Genomic DNA, 25,112 nt, shown 5'->3' with positions numbered 1-25,112 from the left:
CTGTCGTGATTAATAATATACAAATAAGTTTATGCTTGGATCAGGGGTCACATTTAAAGAGAAAAGTCAGGAACAACAGAATTGTACAGTTTTTATTAATCTTTTTTTTTATCCACTCACTCACTCACTCACTCACTCTCTTACACACACACACACACACACACACAATGAGATCTGTTATTCAAGGTAATGATTATTAACTCCATTTATAATTTATTAAAGACTCTTACATCAATTTGCCACATTCACTTACAGTGCAGTCTGTACAAATACAACTAATTAGTGTAGCCTACATATTTAAAAAATGTGGTAGTGCTATATTTGGCATGAATCATCATAGGTAGTTTAATTTACACAGCACCTTAATTTAGTACAAAACAATGAGAATATAAAAATCAAGAAATGATATGCAAGACAAACCCAGTAAAATAAACATGATGAGGTGCAATATATAACACTGTTTTGATGGAGAGAGCACAAATTATTCTTACAGTGCTTCACAAGAACTTGTCATATAATCTCAGAAAAGAGTGTGACAATTAACAAGAAGATGAAACGAAGCGTTAAAAACCAGCACCATTTAATGAGTGACATGTCTAGTGTGGGTGACGATAAAGTCACCAAGGACACTTTGAATGTGTGTATTGTGCTGCTCAGGGGTCTTTGTGTGGTGCAGTGCTACATGGGGACAAAAAGAGGTGACTCACTGCTTTCTCGAGAACATAGACGTCCTTCTGTTTAACACATGATGCCACAGAGATAAATAAATAACCAGTGGCGTTTTAACACATGAACTCTGAATGACACAACCGCTTTTCAAGAGGGACCCTGCCTCAGATTCAGGGGGTACCTCACAACCTCATGAAGTGATCATATTTACATAAAAATTAAACATTTCCACAGTTAGACACAGTGAGTGACCATATAAATAAATATGGTTCATTTCAAAATAGTATATAGCCTATGTTAGAATACTGTAGTTATGCAGTCATTATACATAAAGTGTGCTTCAGTTATTGGAGAAGATATCATTCTTTTATTCCATTACCAAAGGAAGACCACCATTCCATAAATCACATATATATATCTATATTTACAAGAATTCATTACAGAACAGGAACGGCAGAGCCTCAGTGCTTTAAACATTTGTATGTCGATCGTAAGCCACAGTATTTGTGTCGGTTTAATAAGAAACAAACGTCCTATGGTCATCACAGTAGGATCACTGGGCCTGTAGCAGACCTTCCCACTGAATAGGTTGGGCGAACACCTCCCTTTCAAGCCACATCTCGTAGCTGTAATGGAAGTCTTCGGGCAGGTCGACGCGCTGACCTAGAACGCTTTGGAGGCAATTGTCCACCGGCGTAAACTCGTTGTTCTGATTCTTATCGTAACGCCGCGTGTTGAATTTCTCGATGCTCTCGCGCAGCGCACACTCCTCCGCCTGAAAGTCCCACGGCCGAGCGTCGATATCTGGGAGAAGAGAAGGAAATATAGGAGCATTTGAAAGCTATGACACACAGTATGCATTACATATGAGAACAGGTAATGTGGAACACTATCACTGCAACTGAAGTCGCATACTGTAACAGTGTACCAATTCAGAGGCGGCATCCGTCGAAGTGCGCAGACTTTGAAGCCCACGCTTTCGAAGTCCAGCAAAGTTGAACGAGTGTTGTTAAATGGGACGGGACTGCTCTTGTCGCCTATAGCAGCTGCCGTTGAAGTGTGGCAGTAACGCTTGTACTGGACTTTTTTGAAAGTTCTATTCAGAGTTCACAACCTGTATATATATTGACCTTTGTCAATATATACCTTACATCATTAGATATTCAAGTAAAGCTCAGACTACAGGAGATTGTGAAATCTGGTTGCATCACACACATGAAGAGAATCTTCATTGATTTTCTTCTTTCAAATCTCAAACCTACACACACTACATGATTTGAAAATCCGATGCAGTTGACGTGATTTTTTTTCATTTTGACGAGTGTTGGGAGGAGTAAATCGGCCTGAAACTAGTCTGAGAGCCCGGCTTAAGTTCAAACCCTAAAAGGGTAATCCAGAATTATCTAATAAAAAAAAAAAAATGTAGTCCTCATCAGAGCACAATGATTATTGGGATTGGCTAGGCTGAGAAGGATCCATCCGTACAATCCTTCACGGCCCGGGAAACAAAGGATACATTTATAGGCTGTATTTGAAGGAGCATTCGAATTGGGACAACCTTCGTCAAGCCACTCAAACACATTCAGCCTTTGAAGGATGCAGCCTCTGAATTGGGACACAGCTTGTATAGTAGGTACTACATTTGGTTTTAAACTCACTTCGCACCCATTAAAGTACGTTCTATACAGTATGGATGACATTTGGACATAGTACATTCGCTGTGTTGTCACTGTCATGTGACAGCCTTTCTGGCAACTGTTTTTTAAATACTATGTATTCGGACATCCTACTCTGTTCCTACTGTTTTTCGCACACTTAAGTTTAGGGAAGTATTTGAATTTTGAATACAATGAATGACTCATGATTCACTATGATTCATGTTCAAGGACTGGACACATCTGAAACATTCTAAATTGGAATCTGATTAGTTTATTCAGAGTAACCTACGGTACACTTTCTATAGGGTCTTCCTCCCCTCTGCTCCATGACCCAGAAGTAAAAAACAAAACAGATTTTTACCATTCCCATACGCCCAGTCGTCATTGAGCCGATGTCTGACTTTCTGGTAGATGGCGGACATGGTTTTCATGTTACTCTTTCTCCACTGGCGGCCCAGATACTTGGTCTGGATCTTGAGGAGTTTGAGAACATATAGCTGCATCATGGCCTGTTTGACCTTGAGTGCCCTCTTCAGGATGGGAGCAGATTTGAACACCACAAGCATCTGTAAAGGAAAGACAACCAACAAAAAACAATGTAAATTGTACAAAAAACCATTCATATGAATGCAACAATTTACAAAGAAATTCATTCACATTTTGTGAAGGAGGTGTAGAAATGTAAAAGAAAATGATACTTAATGCTCTAGTAATCTTTAAAATGAATATTTTCTTTCACCATAGTTCTCGAGTGTTTCCATTTGGTGATTTTGTTTAGGATCCTCAGTAGGTTGATGCAGGAGAAGAGGTTACGCCAGCAAAACTGATTACTGTCACCAGCTTCCTGTTTATACACACAGACACACATTCACCATCTTAACAACATTCAAATTGATATTATCTGGAGTTTAAGTTTTAAAAAAACCTGACAAAATAAAAGCAGTGTTTTGTATAATTACCAGGCTTTCAGCTGTGAGTTCAGGCATTTCGTGAACCACACAATGTGGGAAATCCAGGGTACAAATACTGCCATCAGAAAACACAATATGTTTTTTTTAAACAAATTACGGACGCAGGAGTTGGTTTAAATGAGCATAGATCTAAATGTCTACCTGTTTTTGGCACTGATGTAAGACATAATGTTCTGGTTGAAGAATTTGAGGATGAGGGGGATGCAGTTGGCAAACACCAGGTGCTGAGCCACATAATCAAACTGTTCGGGATGTAAAAACAAAACATTCAGTACATCATGTTCATAAATAATGTACTTCATAAAAATCTTCAGCATATGAACAACACTACATATTAATATAAGGAGGAATGGCCATTTAAATCCAGTGTGTTACATAGAGAGGAAGTCAGTTTGGCCCATAATATCTACTGTATAATTAACTGCCAACTTCTCTAGTTCTCACATGAGCTTTCATTAGGCTTTCATGTGTAAGGCATTCATCTGAGACTGAGATGCACACTGAAGAGTGATTTGTCTCCTCCAGTTGTTCTCCGTTTATCACGGCTTTAGATGTCAATGGGGAAACTCTGTCAAAGAGCTACCCAGAATTAACTGTACATCAGCTCAGCGGGATATATCAGTGGATCAGCAATGTTGTTTAATCTGAGCAAATGAGTGATTGGGTAACTGAGAAGGAAAAGAGAAGCTTTAGCAGCTGATTATTCAGTGCCGTATGAAGATGTGATCCTTTAAGTCGTGTGTGAAGGGGTAAACTGGCATGACAAAACAAGCGTGTTATTAAACTCTTCCCACTGCAGTGCTATTTATCACCACTTCCATTCTCCACCAATAGGGGACGACACTTCAACACCCACGTTCATTTTTCATAATTTGTCATGCTCATCATACAGGATTAGTCTGAACTGTGCTGGCAAGACACTTTGTTCTTGTACCCTGCTAATATTTTTAAATGATCTGATGTATGAGGAGAGAAATTCTCAGATTTCTTAGCATCCGAGTGGGTTTTTCTGGTCGAGCTGAAGAAGATCTAAATCCTCTCTTTAGTTTGAAATATTTGACTGATGCATTTATAGTATCTTTTTTTTTAGTTTAAGAGCTTTTCTCATTGTAGTTGTCTTGAGATCAATGGTGCTTTGACGGCGAGCCGATCAGCAGAATGCAGGGTCAGTCAAGTGCAGGAGATCAGAGAGACACAAGCAGAGAAAGGAATGGAAAATAAAGAGAGAGGGAGAGAGAGAGAGACAGGGGGGAAGAGTCTGACCTGGTATATGTGGTTGAGTTTGAAGTGTTTGAGCAGCAGTATCAGGAGAGCTGAAATCGCTTTGACGATAATCTCCTTGTGTCTGTTCACATCAATGCCCAGCTTCATGCTCTGGAGGACGGTGATTCTGTTTCACACACAAACAGGGTAAATGTTTCCTGTGCGCCTAAAACACTGCACTGATCTTTTCATGCACATTTTAGTCTCTGTTGCATGTGCGTTTGTGTGTAGACTTACGGCATCTCCTCTGGCAGAACGTCGGCTAGGATGTTGATAGAATCAGTCTTTGCTTTGGAGGTTGGAGCTGCAGCCAGAAGCAGCTTCAAAAGAGCAATCTACAAAGAGAATAACATTAGTGCAACACTCATACCTGGTTTGTCTGAATAGTTGCATGCATTTAGCACTACACTATTACCAGATGTTATGCATAATCCAATATTGGGAAGTAGATCAGGGAGCTGAGTTTCACGATTTTTCTATGGCACGTGTTTTTGGACAATTGGAGCATTGGTAAAATTTAACAAATTCTCGTTTCATTTTATTGAGATATTAGAGTCAAAGGTTTTTACAGAGGGGAATTCTCTTTATATCATTACATAAACCAGAAAATACTGTCAACAGCCAGAAGGAAAACAAAAAAAGTAAAAACGGTCAGAATATAGATAGGAATAAAACTGGAAAGTTTGCTGTAAGCAAATGCAAATAAATACAGATGCAAATAATAGATAAAGTGCAATAAAATAAACTCTTAAAAGTGTTTTCTTTCCACTAGTCAGCAACTACGCTATAAAATAGCCCAAATTCTCAAAACTGACCAGTGCATTAAAAAAAACAATGTTTTTGCCTGTAGTGTCTGGCCAAAAAAACAGATAGAACTGTAAAATATTATCAGAAAGAAAATGATCAAAAACACACTCAGATGCTTGTGAATATGTAATTAGAATGTTTGTGTAAAATTCAGTTAGAAAGATGAAGTGTAGAGGACACTTACAACATACTGTGAGAGGCTGGGCAACATTCCCAAATATAGAATCTCTGCAGGTGATTCTTCCACCTCCTCCTCACCCTAGCCAATCAAAAGAGACAATACCGATTGACAGCTTAATGGACCAGTAATAAATGCACAAGAATAGTGAACTTGAGTCACTTACCATAGTCATGGGGCACTGCTGCAGCTCCTCCTCTCTCTTGATCTGGACCTCCGCTATGGAGACATACTTGTGCTTGAGAGAGAAAGGGATCAGAGAGAGAGAATTGCCATGGTGACCAAGGATGGATATCTAAACTGTGATTGGCTGAAAGAGCCCCAATAGAGCACGCATTATACCACTGGATTCACGTCAATGCATATCTGTGGCAGAACAGCTGGTAAACCCGACAGATAGAATCCACTTATGGAGTGTCAATAGAAAATTACCATTTAGTATTCATGTATATTTATAGCAATGTTCAAACTATCTTTGTTAAAGAAAACCAATTCCTTTTCTCAAAAATCTTGATTTTGTTTTTGGAGTTTTTTAATGCTTGATTTTTTTTTCTCACATATTTGACATTGTTGCAGCACCTCGCTTCCCAGTCTGTCAGTATCACTCTGGTTAGTTCCTGTCTCCCTCCTTACAAACAGCACAACGTGCTCTGATTGGTCGGCTGGAGCAGAGTGTTGTGATTGGTCAAGCGCTTTGAGCGTGTTCGGGAACCCGCCCCTTACCAGAACAGCAAGTTTTAACCCACTACTAACTAACTCAACCAGGCACTGCCCCTTTATTCTGCGTATGCCTTGGGCGGGAATTATTTAAATGAGGAATATTGTGACGTGTTCGTTCCCAGAAGAAAACTCAAGACTAAAATGAAACAGTGCACACTGATATGAGTGACTATAAATAGCAACATTACACACTAAAGAAAGTTGAACATTTAAAAGGACATAATAGGCCCCCTTTAATCCTCAGCTTTCTAGAAGAATATTAGAAAACAAAAATGTTTCCATGCTCACCTGTTTCAGAGTCTTTACACTCTCATGTATGGGCCGGGGTAACCCAACCAGAGTGTCAGTGTCACTAAAATAACATCAGAAAGAACAAATACACAGTGTAAAACAGAAACAGCAGATTATACTGATTTAATGATAATGAAGGTGACGTTTATTATAGGTTATTATAGATTTGTAACCTCAGTGGAGGAGCTTTAGCCCAGGTAAACTGATCAAAGACTCACTTTCCCAAGGTGAAGCCGATAAATTTATTTCTGCTGGTTTCCAGAAAGTGCTCGATGTCTTTCTCTCTGTGGAAGGAAGAAGGGAATGGACTACATGAGGAGTTTGGTTTGGCTATAAACAGATAGCTTTTTCTTAGTTTAGGACAGGACTGCTACCAACAGACATAAAAAAGATCAACGTAAAGGGATCCCTTCAGGACTGTCATCTTTATGCTGACCTCTTTAAATTGCAGCAACACCCCCTCCTCCCCCTATCCTTCTCATCTTCACGCAGCAGCGCAGCTCAGCACAGCGTTACAATTCACAGGTAAATACTGTAGCGGTAGCCGACTACTGCATGACAAATAATCAAGAGGATTTGATCAATTGAGACTGTCACAGTGTTCTCTGTTTCATTCGTTCCTTTCTTCCTCTATGTTTCCCCATGTTCATCTGTCTCTGTCCACAAATATGCATTATTTAAACCAGACATACTGGAGCCTGTATTTCTAGCACAGGAGCTGAAGTAGATTTTTCTAGGCGGTTAGACGAGTCTCTACAGATACAGTATGGAGCATCAGATACACTACATTTTAAAATGTATTCAAATACAAAACAGTTATTTTAAATATTAAATATCAAATAAAGAATAAAACATTAGCGAATAAAGCAACGTTTCCACCCCATGTGTTCAGGAGAACAAATTCATCACTTCCTGGGAAATGGTCACTACATTTCTGTAATAAAAATCGCTTTTTCCTACATCATAAATGACTTGAAACTTAGAGTGCGCAGATGAAACGCAGTAAATGCTGTCATGTTATCCGTTTCTGGAAGGGAATTAATCCAAAATATTTTGATGACAGACTTTGTCTCAGGCATTTCAGAATAACCAAACCAACATTTGAGAGGCTGTCGATGCAATTAGTCCGCTTGTTAGTCTAGTTATCCAATCACATCCTCTGTTGAGGCAAAGTCATGTGAGCTTTTTTGTTGCGCAGAGGGATTTATTCGGTAAGAGGGATTTATTCGGTAAATGTGTTTCCATCGTAGTTTATGCGCATGTCTTCTTATCGGATGCGCATAAAAGTTGGTGGATGGAAACATAGCTACTGTATTTTTTATCAAATAAATGCAGCCTTGGTGAGCATAATATACTTCTTTAAAAAATATTAAAGACTTATTAACCCCCTTACAAATTTTTGAAAAGTAGTTTAAGTCTCCCTGAACTCATAGCAATAGATTTCTGAAAACACACAGTCATATTCGATATAGTGCAGTTTATGCAGGGCTCTGAACCTGTTCAAGGAACGAAAACAAAAACAAACGAAACTTTACCAGGGACAAAAACTAAATAAAAGTTCAATCATTCTGAACAGAAACGCTTATTTGAAATGACCAGTAATCGGTTAATCGTTTTGTTTAATATTTTAATTTGGCAGTCAACCAATCATGAATTCAAATAGTACAGCCTATGCAAATGTGAGGTTGATGCATCATAGGAAAGTTGCTGACATTATCTTTTGGATCTCAGGAGTTTTTCTAAGCATATGTCACCAACTGTTAAAACATTAAATTTAAGTGAAAATGAATGGCAGGTAATATCCAGCGTGGTGTGTGCTTTGAAACCAGCTAAAAAAGGCCCTGAGTTTTTGGTCATTCTGGCCATCCTGTAGAGTCACATTTGAAGAAAAGATCGTGTACACTACCTGACTTTGGGGGCCCAGGGCAGGCCCTTGGGGAAGGACACCCTCTCAGTCGGGGGCCGCAGCGGTGGTGGTGGCGGTGGCGGTTGGATGATAACGTCTCTGTCGAGAGGGTCGACCTCTCCCTCGATGCCACTGTCCACATCCTCTGGGTCATCTTCCTCATCCCGGGCATCATCGTTCTTGAAAGGGTCCCGTTCGTTGTAAGTGTCCAGGCTGTCCTGCTTGACCAGGGGCTGCAAGAGAAGAAGAAAGAGTTTAATATCAAGTTGCAAATGTGCACATTACTCTGGACCCTGATATCGAGTCTCATTTATAAGTCGTAAAGGCCGTAACACACCAAACCGACATTGGTGAAGAAAGGCTATTGTGTTGTCTTGCGTCGGCTGCGTCTGGACCAAAATGCTACGCTTGAACACACCGCAAAAACTAGCCCGACAGACGCTCACCGACGGCCAACCGCTTGGTGTGTTATAATTTTAAAATCAAGTGGTTTCATTTGGCATCCTTTTTATGTAAAATAAAATTGAAACATCCTAAATGAGAGGTTTCAAATGTTTACAGTCACTGAACGAGACTCACATAAGGGTCACCCACTTACTTGTGGTCATTTTTCATTGTTTAGTCTTCAGATTACATTCTCCATCCATTAGTTAGTTTACTGCTGAAACTTACCGTTCTGTAAACCTGCAAATGATAAGCATCACAAAACCGTTGAATCATTGACGCAATTTTGGGGACTCGTACATTCTAGAGACAACACTGCAACTCCTTTTTCAACATTCCTGTGCAGATTCAGTTCAACTAAGGCACAAAAAACAAGTTCTTTACATCTCTAGTGTTGTGCAAACGGATGAATGGCAAGATTCAGAGCAAGCATCAGGCATGAGGTGCATTAGTGGAGCGTCATCCTTTGTTCCAGTGCAGTCAATGTATGAGTGTGTCTGTGGGCGGTGCTGAGGCCATGAGCAAAGGTGACTCAGCTGTGATTGGTTGCCTATGAGAAGAAGCCATTCTGCTAGCTAGTCTATGTGGATCTCATTGACTGAGAATGTGTGGAAAGATGTGCAAATGGAAAGATAAGAGGAGGAGAGAGAGTTTTGCTAATGTCCGGTAGCCATGGTCAGCTGTATTCCCCAGAACCCTTCCCTTTCCCAAATCAAGTTTCAAAGGAAAAACAAATTGCTGTGAAGGAAAATAGAGTGGAAGAGTGCAAGGCCAGCCCACAACAAAGAAAAATGCACAAAAGGGGTTTAGGGTAAAGACCTGTTTCTTGGCATATGGACTGTCTCCTTCCAAGCTATCAACAAAGGCACTCTGTAGGGACACAAGGAAGAGACGGGAATGAGCCAACAGGAAAACCAAAACCCAGAGAGAAAAGGGCAGAAAGGAGTAGAGAGGGAGACAGAGGAAAGTCAAAAACTGTGCACTGCAAAAAAGAGATTTTCTTACTCATTATTTTTTCTCTTAGTTGTCTTAGTGTCCTATACATTCTTAAATCAAGATCTTAAAAATCAACCCTCATGACGTTTCAAACCCGAAAGGCTTTCGTTCATCTTCAGAACACAAATTAAGATTTTTGATGAAGTCTGAGAGCTTTCTGTCCCTCCATTGTCAGCTACGCAACTGAAACTTGACGCTTTAAAAAGTTCAGAAATAGACTAATCCATAATGAATTAAGTGGTTTAGTAAAAAAATTCTGAAGAGACATGATTGCTTTATAAAATGAACAGATTGAATTTAGCCTTTTATTCACATATAAACATTGATCAGCGAACATAAACCAAACCTGCTTGAAACTCTTGCGGAAGCTCAAACGCGCTGCGTAACACGAGAATGAACGTCATTGGTTTTCCCATGTCAAGCGAACATGCATTGATTCAGGTTTATATGTGAATAAAAGCCTAAATTCAATCTGTTCATCATAGAATGCGATCGTGTCTCTTCAGAAAATTTTGACTAAACCGCTCAATTCATATGGATTCGTTTTACGACCTCTTTATGAACTTTTTGAAGCATCTATGTGGTAGTTGCGTAGCGGTCAATGGAGGGGACAGAAAGCTCTCATATTTCATCAAAAAGATCTTCGAAGATGAACGAAAGCCTTACGGGTTTGGAACGACATGAGGGTGAGTAATTAATGACAGAATTTTTATTTTTGGGTGAATATCCATGTAAGCAAGTTTATACTTTTTTGTTTATTCTTGTTTTAAGCAAAAACTTAAATATTTGTATTATTATTTCAGAATACAAGACTTAATTTCTTAATGTCATTTTGCTTCTACAGTTAATGTTTCCTTCTTTAAGAATGCTTAGATATTTGAACTGGAAAAATAATAAGGAAAAAAAATTCAGAGTGAAACCTGCTGTGATTGGTCCACAATGATGTGCAGACAGACCGGCCAATCGTTACACTGCTAAATTTCACTCTCATTGTGACATCACCATTGCAATGTCAGAGTGTCTTTAAGGGCAGGAGTGTGGTAAAACATAGGCATGTAATCCATTTTGTGTTAATTTAAAAGGTTGTGTACGTTTTTTAGGCTGGGTGGGCCATTATATTAGTATAAATAGGTAGCACAGGTCAGATTTTTTAATCTGATTGTATAGGTTTATGCGCATGAGTGGTTGTGTGTAGTGAGTTCAACTCATGCTGGCACAGTGATTGTACTTCTTCACATGGTTTCTGCTTGTGCCACTGCTTTGAAAGCTGTGTGTTTGTGGTGTGCTTCTCGTACCCTGCGGCTCCGGCGTCCTCTCTTCTGCTGCTGCTGTTGCTCGATGAGCTCCATGGCCGAGGCTGGAGGTGAGGCGGCTCGCATGTTTCGCACCACCTTAATGCTGTCCTCAGGGAGCGGCGGCAGGTTGAACTGCTCTCTCATCCTCACCTTCATCTCCTGCAGCTCCTCGAAACCTCCCAGTGTGAACTGAGGTGCACGTCAACACACACACACACACACACACACACGGATCAATGGACAGAGCACTATAGCGACGGAAGCAGGTCTGTTATTGACTTGATTTAGACTTGAAACAGTCCATGATAGACACATGGTTTGTATTATGAAAAACCTTTTCTATCTGGTAGAATAGAATAGAATTAATCTATAAGTGAAATGGAATAAAATATGTAACTTAGGATAACAGAATAAGCAGTGATTGATGTGTAGAATAGAAAAGAATACAAAACAATACAATAGAAGTAGTAATCTATAAGTGAAATTGAATGAAATAGAATGTAACAGCATAACAGAATGGCATAGAATAGGCAGTGATTCATGTGTAGAATAGAATATAATATAATAGAAGCAATCTATAAGTGAAATGCAATCAAATTGAATAGAACAGCATAGCATAGAATTAGCAGTGATTTATGTGCAGAATAGACTAGAAAAGAATCGAAAGCGTCGGTCGAATCTAAATTTGAACAGTAATTCTGATGTGTGTATATTGAGACTAACCAGTATGGTCTTCCACAGTAAGAGCAACACTTTCTTCATGGGGAAATGGGGCGCATTCATACTGCAGAACTTGGTTACCATGGTGAAGAGGAGGAGGGCAAAAGGCTCTCCGTTATAAAGGGGTGAACCTGAGAGGAGGAGGGAGGTTAATCGCTGCACCATAGAGAAGGTCAACAGCCAAGCACTGCGAACACAATACACACGCACACGCACAAACACTATATTCTGTGAGTCTGTAAGACTTAAGGACACAGTTCTTTCTCACCCAACTCGGTTTTGAAGGCCTCTCTGGCTGCCTTCCTCTCAGGACTGTCACCCTCCGTTTCCACACGAATGGTCTCAACCATCAGATACATGATGCTCAGAAGAACCCTTCAGAACATAATGCAAATCCCTTTACTTTCAATCAGAGTGATTGTGTGTAAGTGTGTGTATTAGTGAGTGAGAGAGAGAGTCTTTGTTTATTGTGACCAAAGGCAAGTATTTTCCTTCTATAATCAGCTAATGCAGCAGCTTTACTTCTTACAGGAAAACAACATTCAGGTCTCGATTATGTTTGCTTGGAGAGAGCCGATATATTGAGCTCAAAAACATGAAGGCATACGAGGCTGCCTCAGTAAATCTGAGAAGTGGATTGTGGGTTGGGTGAAAAGAAGTCATGTTGTGAGAGAGTCTGTGAAAGAAGAAAATGATTCGTTCCCAGTGGACATCTTACCTGAGTTCAGTGCTGTCTGCCAGCGAAATGGCTGGCTTTCTTACCGCGGTGCTGCACGCCTGGTTATTACTGGAGGAAAAGGGAACAATCCTAATTTAAAATAGCACTCTACGGACATCCTTACATAACATCTGCATCAAACGACTCATTACAACCAGCCAATGGTTTTATTACGCCACAAAATACAATATAAATGAGTTTGTGAGAGGCAAACAGGGCATGTGGTCTAATGTCTTGCTTTCATTCTGCAGCATAAATACTAGCTTATTGCACCTGACAAGCTGTCAACCTTGATCATTTGAATATGTTGTGCTTGGCCAAATATGAATCAATGCTCAGAGAAGCTGGAGGGCTAAATGTACGGCATCATTAACAGCAGAAGAGGCAGCGGCACGTCCTCCCTGAGCACAGTTCTGCTGTGTGGGCTGATGGGACAATGGTACAAATACATTCAATCCGCTAGGCAGGGGATTGAAAGAGGAGAGGCATGGTGTCCAGGCTGTCTTTGAAGAACAGATCACAGACGGCCACTCTGAGGCTCTCTGAACACAAGAGCAGGAGGGAACGGAGAGAGGCGGCGGGGGTGCAGGAAATCAAGACCAGAGATGACAGCAGGTATGAGAATGATACACAAATGAATTGTGCCTTTTTCATCTTGCTTTGATGCTTATATTAACTTCATAAGAATATGATTAACATTTAATATGAAAAATTATAAGCCACAGTTTATCATCTGAAATGTGCTGCGAAAAAAAAGCTCTGTTAATTATATTATATTATTTTTAAATTATATTTTGTACTATTAATAGCTTTTATTTAAGTTTAAATTTAATTTCAGTTTTAGTCATTTTATTATATTTTTTTTGCAATTTCTTATTAGCTTCAATTAATTTTTTTGTGTCATTTTACTACTTTAACTTAAATGAAAATTATAAACGTACATCTAATATTTATATGTTATTTAGCTTTATTTCATTTATATTATTAATAGTTTTAGTTAACGATACCAGCACTGATTATATTATGTCATATTACAAAATAAAATGTTTATTGTCTGAAGATTTTTCTAATAAAAATTAGGATACATGAATATAAAATCCCTTTTTTATAATTTAATTTATAAGCGTTTCATGGGAGCAAATAAAGCATTGAGCTAGTTTTTCCATTATTTTGAAGCTTTTTCCAAGAAATATAAATTTAATCAACAATTATTTTTATTAGCCTCTAAATCAAGTGCAAAGTGAACACGTTTGGATTTGTGCCGAATGAGAAAGGTACAAGAGCCCAAGCTTATTTGTAAAGTGAATTTCCCATATAGTTTCAGTTTCGCTTAAAATATATTCGTTTAGGTTTGCCGTATATGATGAACATTGAATGCCACCATATATGTTAGTTGTATACTTTGTTTAGCATTTCTATTCTGAATACCGTTAAAATTGGTTACCGGTATTTACCATTATTTCTAAAATGTAACAATAAAATACATACAGACTTATACACCATTGCAACTTATCTGCGTTTTTTTTTTTTTTTTGTCTCAACCACGCAATTTTGACCCGGTGAGATTTATAATCAGGTATCAACTCCAGGCCGTTGCTATGATGTTACTAATGTGCTCTTTGCACATTCACTTTTGGGTTGCTTTTTAGGGTGGTTGTACAGTATGTGCACTACTAAGAGAGACATCTGATATCACTGATATCACTCTCTTAAATGGAATAGAAAGATCCATTAACATGGAAAGTGTACTTAATGTGGGTAATTAGAGAAATAGAGAACAGGCTCGTTGTGCCGCCCAGGCAGCTGCTACCATACACAGCGGCATTAAGAAACAGAAAAGGAAAAGGTGCACGGCTCATTAGGACAACACCCAGGAGAACTGCAGAAATACACAACCCCTTAAACACTGTTTCACACACACAGTCATGACTGAGCCGTTTCTAACCTGCTCCCTCAGGAGAAAGAGAATAAAAATAGAAGCACTGTTAAACACTTCCCTCGCTGTCTGTCTCTTTCAATACTTCAGTCTTTCCCTGCCTGCAGCAGATGGTCTGGCCTCAGTCACAGATCTCTACGGAGAGACTGAGGCATTTTGGGAAATGAAGACACTCACTCTATCTCCATGCTGAGGAGCTCCAGCAGAGCCGTGAAGATGCCCATGTCGTAGAGGAGGAAGACGTTGTGTCGAGACCAGTAGAGGACGTCTGTCTCGGTGTCACACTCGTCAAACACACCTTAATACACACGCACAGAAGCAGGAAAAAACAAGAAATCCGTTTTTGGTTAAGAAAGGAATTTTTTTGCTATTATTGTCATGCAGGTTTATGTGCGAATTCTCATCAGTGTAATATTTTTCTCAGTTTAGTTTCATTCATATTTTTGAATGAGATTTCATTTTTATGTTAATTCTAGGGTATTTTAGTAATTTTATTATGTACTTTTATCATGTTATTAGTTTTTTTTTCTATTTAATTTATTTTTTTATTTCAGTTTTAGTTTGTATTTCCCATTAAGCCAGTTACAGGTTTCTTCAAGCGTCTAGGAGACGTTGCCACAGCTCTTCTGGATTTAGTCTGTCTTAGTTTTTTCTGTTTCTTCATGTGATCACAGATAGATTTGATGATGAGTTTTTTGTACTCCTTTTTACCCCTAAGCCAAGAACGAAAAAGAACTTTGCCATGGCCTTAATGATCCTAAAATAGATATAGTGTAATATCTTTCGTTTGATTTGGGTGCAAAATATGATTTGTTCTTGACTAGTTTCACCAATTGCATTGTGGTTGCATGTGCTATATTCGTACCTTGGGCCAAATAGAGGATGGCCCGGGCCACTTTGAGCCTCTTGTCCCGATCGGTGACCTCCAGAGCATCCAGCAATCTCATGACATACGCCCTCTGCTCCTCCAAACTCAACTCCATCCACCTCCGACCCTTCACTGAGAGCAGAGGACAGAAGAATCAAATCTCTGTCCATGTTGATCATTTCTGTCATTCTTCCACCACCTCCCATTCTGGTTCATTTCTCACATGTGAGACAGATTAGTCAGGATTTGTGTTGCTCAAACATCCGTGAGAGGGGCGGCACATACTTGTTCACTTCACTGACCTTTCTTCTCATAAATGTTCCTCAACTATATATACGAGAGGGGGATTAGTGAATGCAAATTACTGTACAAACCTTCCTGGTTTGAAAATGCGCTTGGTAAAACATTTGCCATATGCTTATTAGAAAGTTTGTGAGGCAGATTTCTGCTGTAAAGTCTTCAGTGAAAGGAATGTGTAAAATTAAATCACTGAGGTCTTTCATCTGACACTGAAAGATTTACATTGGATTTCTGATGGGAATGATTTTGATCTTGGAGTATTACGGAAATGTTTGCTGCAAAACTCGTTTTCCAGTGCTAATGTCTAAATATTCTTGAATCAAGTGAAACTTACTTAAGAAGCAAAATAAAAATAAAATTATAAAAGTTTCCCTGAAAAATGTATAAATTTTTGCTTAAAACAAGAAAAATCTAGTTTTTCCTTTGAATCCAGCATATTTTTCTGACCCCATTAGCAGATTTTTATTATTATTTCAAGCATAAACTCACTTAATTTTGATAATTTTTCATAAAAAGACTTTATACATTTAAGAATGCAGTTCATGACCCCTTTAAGGTTTTATGTTCTCTGAAGTCCACATGATTTTTACATAAAAACATCCTAATTTAGAAGTAATAGGCTCATTTCTATCCTGTTTTTGAACCTCTATTTTAAACGCAAGTAAATGCCCACTGCTATGATTGGGTAACAGTTTTGTATATTAAAATAATTGTCACCGTCCCTGTTACACGTGTGGAATAGTTTTGAAAATTTACGATGTTGAAAAATGGCAACTGATAAAAATTCAGCCATAGACTTTTGAGCCAGGGATCCCGAATCAGAAGACAATAGACAAAAGAAACAAATATTTTACTTTGCTCATCTCTATCTTGTGTTTGCGTCAGGGCTAAAGAGGATGTAGAAGTAGGCTTCTAGATCTTCTTCTGCAGTGGCGGTCTTTTGGCACACTATTACGTCATACTGAGACGAAATCTGAAACAAGTTGTTTTCTGAGCCTGGTTTCAATAAAATGAAGCATTTATTTAAGAAACTTACTGGACATTATTAATCTCTTATATGCCAAAAGATCAAGGAAATTTTTATTTCTCAATTCATGACCCCTTTAAGTCGTTTTGCTTCTCAAGTAAATGTATCTTGATTTTAGAATGTGTTGCATTTCAAATGGGATTAGTTTTAAATTACAAATTTTCTTGCCTGAGAGAGGGTGGAAAATTAAACTCATAAGTGGACAAAAAATAAATAAAAAATATGACCACTTTGGATGGCAGCAACTTTCAAAAGTACGAATGTGTCTTGTAAACGACTCCAACACGTGACATGAAGTTGCTTCAGAATCAACACAGACGTACAGCGCACACAAACGCTCAAAAGCTAACGTCACGTGGGTCATCCAGGCACTTTTTTCCATTCAGTAGAGACTGCTGTGCCAAGGCAGACAGAGAGAGAGAGAGAGAGAGAGAGAGAGCGAGAGAGAGAAAGAGAGAGAGAGAGGTCTGGTGAGGTGAGATTGTGCACACAGCAGGCAGGGTAAAGCCTGAGGCTACACACACACACACACACACATCGTCACTACATAAACATTCATTAAACTTCTCCTTTTCTCACAGAAAAAGAACTGAGGAATTTTGCTGAGGCTTTATTTCTGTTCCCTTTCAGACACAGGTGGAAATGAAGCTTCGGCCATTTGCATGTGTCCAAGACAGTGTCTTAAGATCTAGTATAACCACTAGCAGTTAGTCAAGGTGGTATTCAGTCTTTCTTTTCAGTATCATATTAGGCCAATCTATGTGTTTATGTAACTGATTTAAAAACTTTATCGACAGTCTTAAAAAAATTAATTTACGTCTAACTTGTAAGACTAGTCTTTGCGGTTTGCGCAACCTGCACTCCAAGCAGTTTCTTACAATTACAATGCAATTTGAGCACAAAAATCTTAAACACTATGATGTTAGTGTGTAAGACGCAAAGTTTCTCGGGGAAACAAAAGTTTTGCGAGCGAATGCAACAGCATTAAAATATGTATTTTCCTCCCATCTCATATTTTTTTCCATCACCATGTACCTTTAGACCTCCGTACATAGGTTTATGCTTAAAACATGAAAAACTATTTTCCAAAGTGGGAAGAACCCGTTTAAAAAATCTTTGGATATTTATTCCATGAAAAAAAATACAAAGAGAAACCAGTGCCTTTTTTTTTGCAGTGCATTACAGAAACATATGACTTAGACTTTTAGCTGTAATATAACACTGGCTACATTACCATGATTCTTGAAGTCTTCCTCAAAGTAATCCCTGTTTAGACTGAACTCTGGTTCCTCTGTGTAGCTGTACAGCTCTTTGTGAAAGAGACAAAAAAAAAGACATATGATTAAAAGAAAACAAGCACATAACATGAGCTTTCCAGTAAAATACATTCATTAAACATTAACTGGCATGCTGTGCATTACATGGCAATTAAAATGCACTATAATGAGTCTGTAGACAGAGAGGCTCAAAATATCCCTAAATACTATAGTAACAAGCATCAACAGCACATAACATTTACAAATGATAAAATATTGTATAATAATACTTTTCCAACATACATTCTACTAACTAGAAGTACCTTTGCAACTACATGACAACTTGCTATACTAACCCTAACCTAACAGTCTACCAATACTCTAATGGGTTAGTTGCAAATTAATACAAGTTAGTTGGTGTGTAGTTGCAAAGCTATTAGAATGTCTAAAGTGGACTATTGAAATAAAGTGTAACCTAATACTTTATATACTGCCACATTTAGTATAATTAAAGGCATAAAAGCTCCAATTTATAATGAAACACATGAACCATGCACAGGGCCAGTGTTAAAACTGCAACATTAAACTTATCAGATATACAGTATATAATTCACATCTGTTCTTCAATTAAATCTATTGTGATATTAAATCTACGTTTAAACTCTTGTAACATCTAAAACTGTTCCTGTTCTGCTTCCATGTTATTTAAATACATCCTTTTAAAAGATTAAATCACTCGATTTCAGTGATTGTTCACCCAGATATGTTTGCGTGACTGACCTGAGAGCTCAGCAGTGAAGCCATCTGTGTCCCCATATTCAAACTCCAGGTTGGGGGACTCCATGGACCCCTGCGGACCAGAAGAAAACAATAACTGCACTGCTACAACAGAAAGTGTCACATGTCTAACATCCTGGAGCACCAACTGCATTTCAGGTCTTTCCACTATTTCATCAGCATGTGCTTTTCCCTGTAATTATGCAAATGTAGCTAGGACACTACTCTAGTACTTCAACAACTACAGAGTGGGAAATGTAAAAAATGTTTACACATGCTCACACATACACACTGACAGTGAGCATTTCCATTAGTGCAGTACAACACAGTAACTCAGTAGCCACAAAGATCTAAAGATTGTTAAGGGTGACTGAATGCTATACAATTTTGGTCGATTTTGTAAGTTTGCAACTGTAATAAGATTTTTGGGTCTATACGGTGTACGACTCTGGGAGAGTTAGAGTTTGTAGCTGTTCTCTACTGACATTTTTGACATTCAGCAGCGAGAGTTAGCCGAAGAGATCACGTCACGTCACGTCACACGCACTGGTTGCCAATAGCGGCTCGCATCAAATTCAAGGCACTGATGTTTGCCAACAGTATAACCACTGGCTCTGCACCCCATACCTCAACTCACTACTTTTGCACCCTACAGAAGCTTGAGTTCTGCAAGTGAATGGTGCCTTGAGGCGTCATCCCAAAGGGGCACAAAATCACTTTCATGAACCTTTTCCTTGACTGTTCCCTGCTTGTGGAATGACAAACAGGGAACAAAAAAACATTTTCAAAATGCCATTTTCAAAAAACAGCTAAAAGACGCAACTTCTACATCAACACTTGACCCATTAATACTAACACTTTCTATTCTATATATATATATATAACTTGCTGTGTATACTGTGCTAGACTAAGGCCCTGTTTAAACATGGTATTAAAAAGCATTTTCGTCAAGTAGAAAGGAGAGATGCTGCTCTTCATATGTTTTTCAGTCTCCTTTCATGTTCATATGTAAATTGAGTGAGCTTATTTCCTCCGTTAGATCAAAAGATCTGAAAAAGCCCATACATTTACCCACACATAAACCCTCCCCTTAAAGAAATCAGGACAGAGGTGGTCGAAAGTGGACAAAATATTAAAAAGGCAGTGTTTTAGACAAACTGGAATAATCGTCAAATCTAAAGCCCAAAGTGCAACTGAATCAAAGCCCAACTAAACCAAAACACAGAGCAACTGAAAGAGCGGAACGCCCCTTTATTCCTTGTAACAGACTGGAATAATTAGTAAATCTCAAAACGGGGCTGCTCAATGTGTCCTGTATCAGAATTGATCTTGACCAAAAACCAAAAGATGCCAGTTAATATTAATCATTTATTCATGCAGCCATATACAATGATTCATCCCTGTATTTTGCATTATCTATATCTAATGTACTCTTTTTGCTACCCACCCACAGACCAGCGTTATCCACATCTTTTCACAATGATTCTGAAAGAGCTCTTGATATTGGTGGACTCAGCTACAGAGTTCAAGACCTGAGATCATTTTCAAAGTGATCGTTGACCTCGCTCTACTTTCTCATAGAGTGCTTTTGCAATACTCTTTACTTTGACAGCTATTAGCTGAACATACATTGATGACTTTACTAGCAGCCGGCCAAAAAAACTGTTCTGTTAATTGAAATAAAGCTGAAAAAAAACACTTCAACAAAAAATAGAAATGGGATGTTGAAAATGAGAAATGTTGTCTTTGCAATAAACTGAAATATTTTTAGGTTGAAGCACACAAATTATTAATTGGAAATAAATAAACACTAAAACAACTAAAACTAAAACTGAAAAAAAAAAAAATTAAACCTAAATAGCAATTTAAAAAAAAATAATAATAAAATGACAAAGCACATAATAAAGTGTAAAAAAATGCATTAAACCTAAATAGCAAAAAAAAAAAATTAAACCAATAAAATGACAAAAGCACAAAATGAAATGACAAAAATTTAAACTAAAATTAACATGAATAAATTAAACCTAAACAGCAATATACATTAATTTTTTTACAAAAGCTCATAACAAAATGACTAAAAGCTAATTTTATATATTAATAAAACTAAAATAAAAAACTTAAATTAGTGATTAGAAATAAAACAAATTTTAAATGTATAAAGCATTAAAGGCAAAAAAAAAAAGGTATATTGGATGCGAGTAATCATCATCACCATAATGCATGTGCAGATTTTATGTATGCATGCAGTTGAACACACAAAACTAATGATTTCTCATGTTTACCCTCTTCTCTCTTTCTCTAGTCACAGACATGTGTGTGGCACAGTCAGGAGCATTTTATTTTGGTCCTCAGGAGCAGATGGCATTGATACTCCTGGTTAAAGGCCCTAACTGAGAACTGTGTGGGAGAGACAGAGAGAGACATGGGCTTTCCTTTTGACAGTGTTACAGACACCTTCCCTAAATGTTATACTCTCTGATCTCCCACAAGCAGAACTCTCATGTCTAACCCAAACCAATGCCAGATACTGATGGTTTTAGAGAAAACACGGCAGGTCAAGGGCCAAAACATCTGATGCAAAGGCAAACTGTGGATACTTATAGACTAGAACAATATCCTATGAACAAAATACACATTTATGCTGTGAATCATGACACGGATTACTCAGACACACAAAGTATCAAATATGATGCATCAGTCTTTTGATAAACATTTATTTTTTTCAGCATTGTATTGCACTGCATTATGTTTCCCCCAACAATAAAAACTGCAGAGCTTTGATCATAAAACTAAGAATTTAAATATATATATTTTTAATTCATATTATTGGCAAATATAGAGTGACCACTGATATTTAGTCATATTTAATCAGTAAAAAAAAACCACATGATACTTTAAAAAAAGTTTATATATATATATATATATATATATATATATATATATATATATATATATATATATATAAAGATGTTTCTGTCTTATTTCATATGTCAGGCTTTACATGGTTAAAATTCCAGATGTTTTCTATTTATATTTTGGGTATATTCACATCAATTTCAACATTGAATCTAAAGTGCAGCTGAATCAAAGCCCAACCAAAACCATAAAAAGGAGCAACTGAACAAGAGTTGCATGCGGAAACATACTGGAATAATCTGTAAATCTCAAATCGAGGCTGTACAATGTGGTTCCATGTACAAGCATTAACCTACTGGACCAAAGACGTGAGTCAATATTCATAATTTAATATTCATAACTCCTTTTATGCAGCCAGATACAATAATTCATCACTAATAGTAACATGCCCATATCATAAGACCAAGCACCGATGTTCACATCCAGTATATTCTGGTTTAATAATGACAGATCACTCACATATTTGACCCTTGAGTTTCACTCCTCGTCATAAACTCCAGCCATGCACATCATTTTAAGGCTTTTTGTGTACATTCAAACAACCTCCCCACCACTGTCCTAGAAAATTTATGCTGCAGGAGTAAAACACGCTCTAATTCCTCTAAAAAACAACAACAAAAAACACCACATTCAATATGCTCAATGATCACGGTTGAGGAATTCATTACCATAACTTCACTAGACTGGACATATTCCAGCACAATATGTGTTACTGTCCTTGAAGACTCAATATGCCTTGAGCAGTGCCAAATAGAGACTCAAATATGCATTTGCTTGCTTTTATTTTTAATGACTGGGATGGATGGATGGATGGATGGATGGATGGATGGATGGATGGATGGATGGATGGATGGATGGATGGATGGATGGATGGATGGATGGATGGATGGATGGATGGATGGATGGATGGATGTTTTAAATAAATGTAATGAAAATAATTCACCAGCAGATTGTATATTACAAATAATTTTAACAAAGTCCCCTTTAAAGCCCAATATCCCAATAAATATTCTATAATATTAGGCTAATATTGACTAAACTGGTTTTGAATATATATCATAATGCATTTGGAATGTATGCCCACTGACAATGATGGGTTAATGTGATGTATACACATTATTAAGAGCCAAATACATACATTCTCGGCATTTTGCATGCGCATGTGTACATATACAGTGGAAGAAGTGGGAATTAAAGACAGAAACAAATGCACCCTTCATGTTTCCCCTTCAAAAGGCACGCACATGAAACGCATGTATATCCCCTATAAAACCATCAGCCAGTCACACCATATCAAATTCCTACGGAGAAGGTATTTTTAGCACCATGCATGTTTCTAAAATAACAGCTCGAGGCATTTAAAAGCCCCCAGCAACAAGCCACCTTACACACATATACACACACACCCCTCTACCCCTGCAAACTGGCAAACTGTCAGTGTGCTCGGATTACCTCCGAATCCTTCAGCTGATGGCTGAACCCATCTCTCTCTTGAGCCAGAGACTTCTGTCTGTTACTGTTAGAATCATTAAGTAAAGGTACCTCCATGTCGTCGGTCTGCTGCATCTGTCAGGCTGAGGAGGATGTGTTCGCCGCACGGAAATACACAGTCACACTGGAACATACGCTGCTGGATTCCACGCTCAGAGTTATCTCCGGCCCCGCCGCTCTGATTGGCTGCTGACGCAACGCCTGCGGCGAGCCACGCCCACACCGCTCTTGACCACGAAAATGCAGGTGCTACTATTGCATTCCAGTGCACATCATCATATGACACTATTTTAGACCATTTTAAAAGCAAAAAAACACAAGACTTATGAGGCATGTTACTTTAATTTCTTTAACGTTGTAATTTACCCTGTCATAAATAGTTTTCTCCTACATAGATCCACACTGTATGGTTTTGTTTACTTAGCCTATGTGTTGTCATATTTGTTGTGAATTGTATGTTTTTACAAATTTTGTGTATATTCTGGTGATTCATAAAAAAAACGAATAGAGAGCACATCACAATGAATGCTTTTCCACTGAAAAAAATGACCATAATTATTTTAGAATGTAAGCCTACAAATTTTATTAAATGTTTATTTTGCCTTTAAATTGAGGTAAACCCTGCAATAATGAGTGTTAGTGTGTGTGTGTGTGTGTGTGTTTTAACACCCCAGTGCATATGCTTGTGTTGCTTATTAGTTAATGTAAAATACATAAAGACATAAATAAAGCCACCAGTCAGTCTAAGAAAGACATGTGGCCTTAGTGAGTGCTGTTGTAATGCGGACAAACAAAGTGCTATTATTCAGATTGAGGAACAGAAAGGACACTGAGTTTTTCTTCTCTACAGAAAGAGCCACATTGTGATGTTTTTGACAGAGAATTATTGATCGTTCAGAGGAAGGGGACACGTTCGGCATGGCGGTGTCAACACATAGGCTATAAGTCAATTGTCTTCAAATCAATAGTTTTTAAATTTGAAAGTGAGAAAGATGCCCACCAGAAATGGCAGACGTCAACAGAAAAGGCTAAGACTGGCAGTGAGGTCACTGAAAGCCACACAACTGTATCCCATTCAGACGATGCACCATTCTTAGGGTGTTTACACGACAACTAAAAACGGGTAAAAATTCCTTCGCGTTATTGTAAATAAACACTACGCATGTGCATGACGTCACCATTTACACAAGTTCACGTTTTTGTAGTTTACATGGAGAAAATAAAAAATTGCCCAAAACGCATAAAAAGTTTTTCCGTTTTTAGATGAAAATGGTGTCATGCTCAGAAGATTAGAGATATAAAAATGGAAATATAGCTATATCTTGCACGCTGCAACTTTTTAGGGTTTACACGACAACGATGTAGGCTACTAAAAACAAAAAAGTTTTTCCATTGAGTTTTTTTTTTTTTTTTGCGTACAGACGATTGTCAAAATGGTCCCAGGAAAACGACTAAAAACGCTGTATATTCTGCTGCCAGGCCAGTAGTTGGCGATATCACTTTGTAAAGAAACACTCACCTAGAACAGGTATGGGTATGTGCATGACATCACATTTTTGTAGTTACACAGAGACGATAACGGTAGGCTATATCGTTTAAAAAAATTGCACTTTCAAATCCATTTTCAAAAGTTAGCATTTTTAGGCCCCCAAAACGCCGATGTCGTATAAATGAGCGGCCAAAACACATGTTTTCCGTTTTTAGTTCCATTTTATTTTCATGGTGTTGTGTAAACACCCCCCTCTCTCATACAACAGGTCAAGAATGAAGATAACCAACAGCAGTAGCCTTTGAATGAGCACTGGAAGAAAGAAAAACTAAAATGGTAACATAAATTAACTGGTTTTGATCAAGTCAAAAATGTAGTTTAACATAACTTAACCACCTAAATACATTGATTTATTC

General features: G+C 38.0%; 1 protein-coding gene across 4 annotated transcripts; it reads right to left on the bottom strand.

Moving 5' to 3' along the window:
* Positions 1–74: 74 nt before the first annotated feature.
* On the bottom strand, positions 75–23,455 carry strip2 (striatin interacting protein 2). 4 transcript variants are annotated; one of them, XM_079624284.1, is made up of 22 exons: positions 23,259–23,390; positions 18,804–18,873; positions 18,002–18,076; positions 15,438–15,572; positions 14,750–14,870; positions 12,637–12,705; positions 12,187–12,293; positions 11,922–12,049; positions 11,199–11,387; positions 9,727–9,777; positions 8,464–8,696; positions 6,776–6,841; positions 6,555–6,618; positions 5,713–5,784; positions 5,553–5,627; positions 4,799–4,896; positions 4,562–4,688; positions 3,440–3,540; positions 3,287–3,353; positions 3,067–3,171; positions 2,689–2,893; positions 75–1,473 (listed from the first exon to the last, which is right to left on the bottom strand). In XM_079624284.1, the coding sequence occupies exons 1-22, from the start codon at positions 23,280–23,282 to the stop codon at positions 1,223–1,225; spliced, it is 2,433 nt and encodes an 810-aa protein (XP_079480410.1). In that variant the 5' UTR covers positions 23,283–23,390; the 3' UTR covers positions 75–1,222. The 4 variants fall into 4 exon arrangements, with proteins under 4 accessions (XP_079480410.1, XP_079480408.1, XP_079480411.1 ...); XM_079624282.1 differs by having other exon boundaries at positions 23,169–23,354; XM_079624285.1 differs by lacking the exon at positions 9,727–9,777 and having other exon boundaries at positions 23,259–23,455.
* Positions 23,456–25,112: the final 1,657 nt, after the last annotated feature.

Source organism: Phoxinus phoxinus (genome assembly GCF_949152265.1).
Source record: "Phoxinus phoxinus genome assembly, chromosome: 9".
NCBI lineage: Eukaryota > Metazoa > Chordata > Actinopteri > Cypriniformes > Leuciscidae > Phoxinus > Phoxinus phoxinus.
This window is presented reverse-complemented; position numbering and strand designations above follow the sequence as displayed.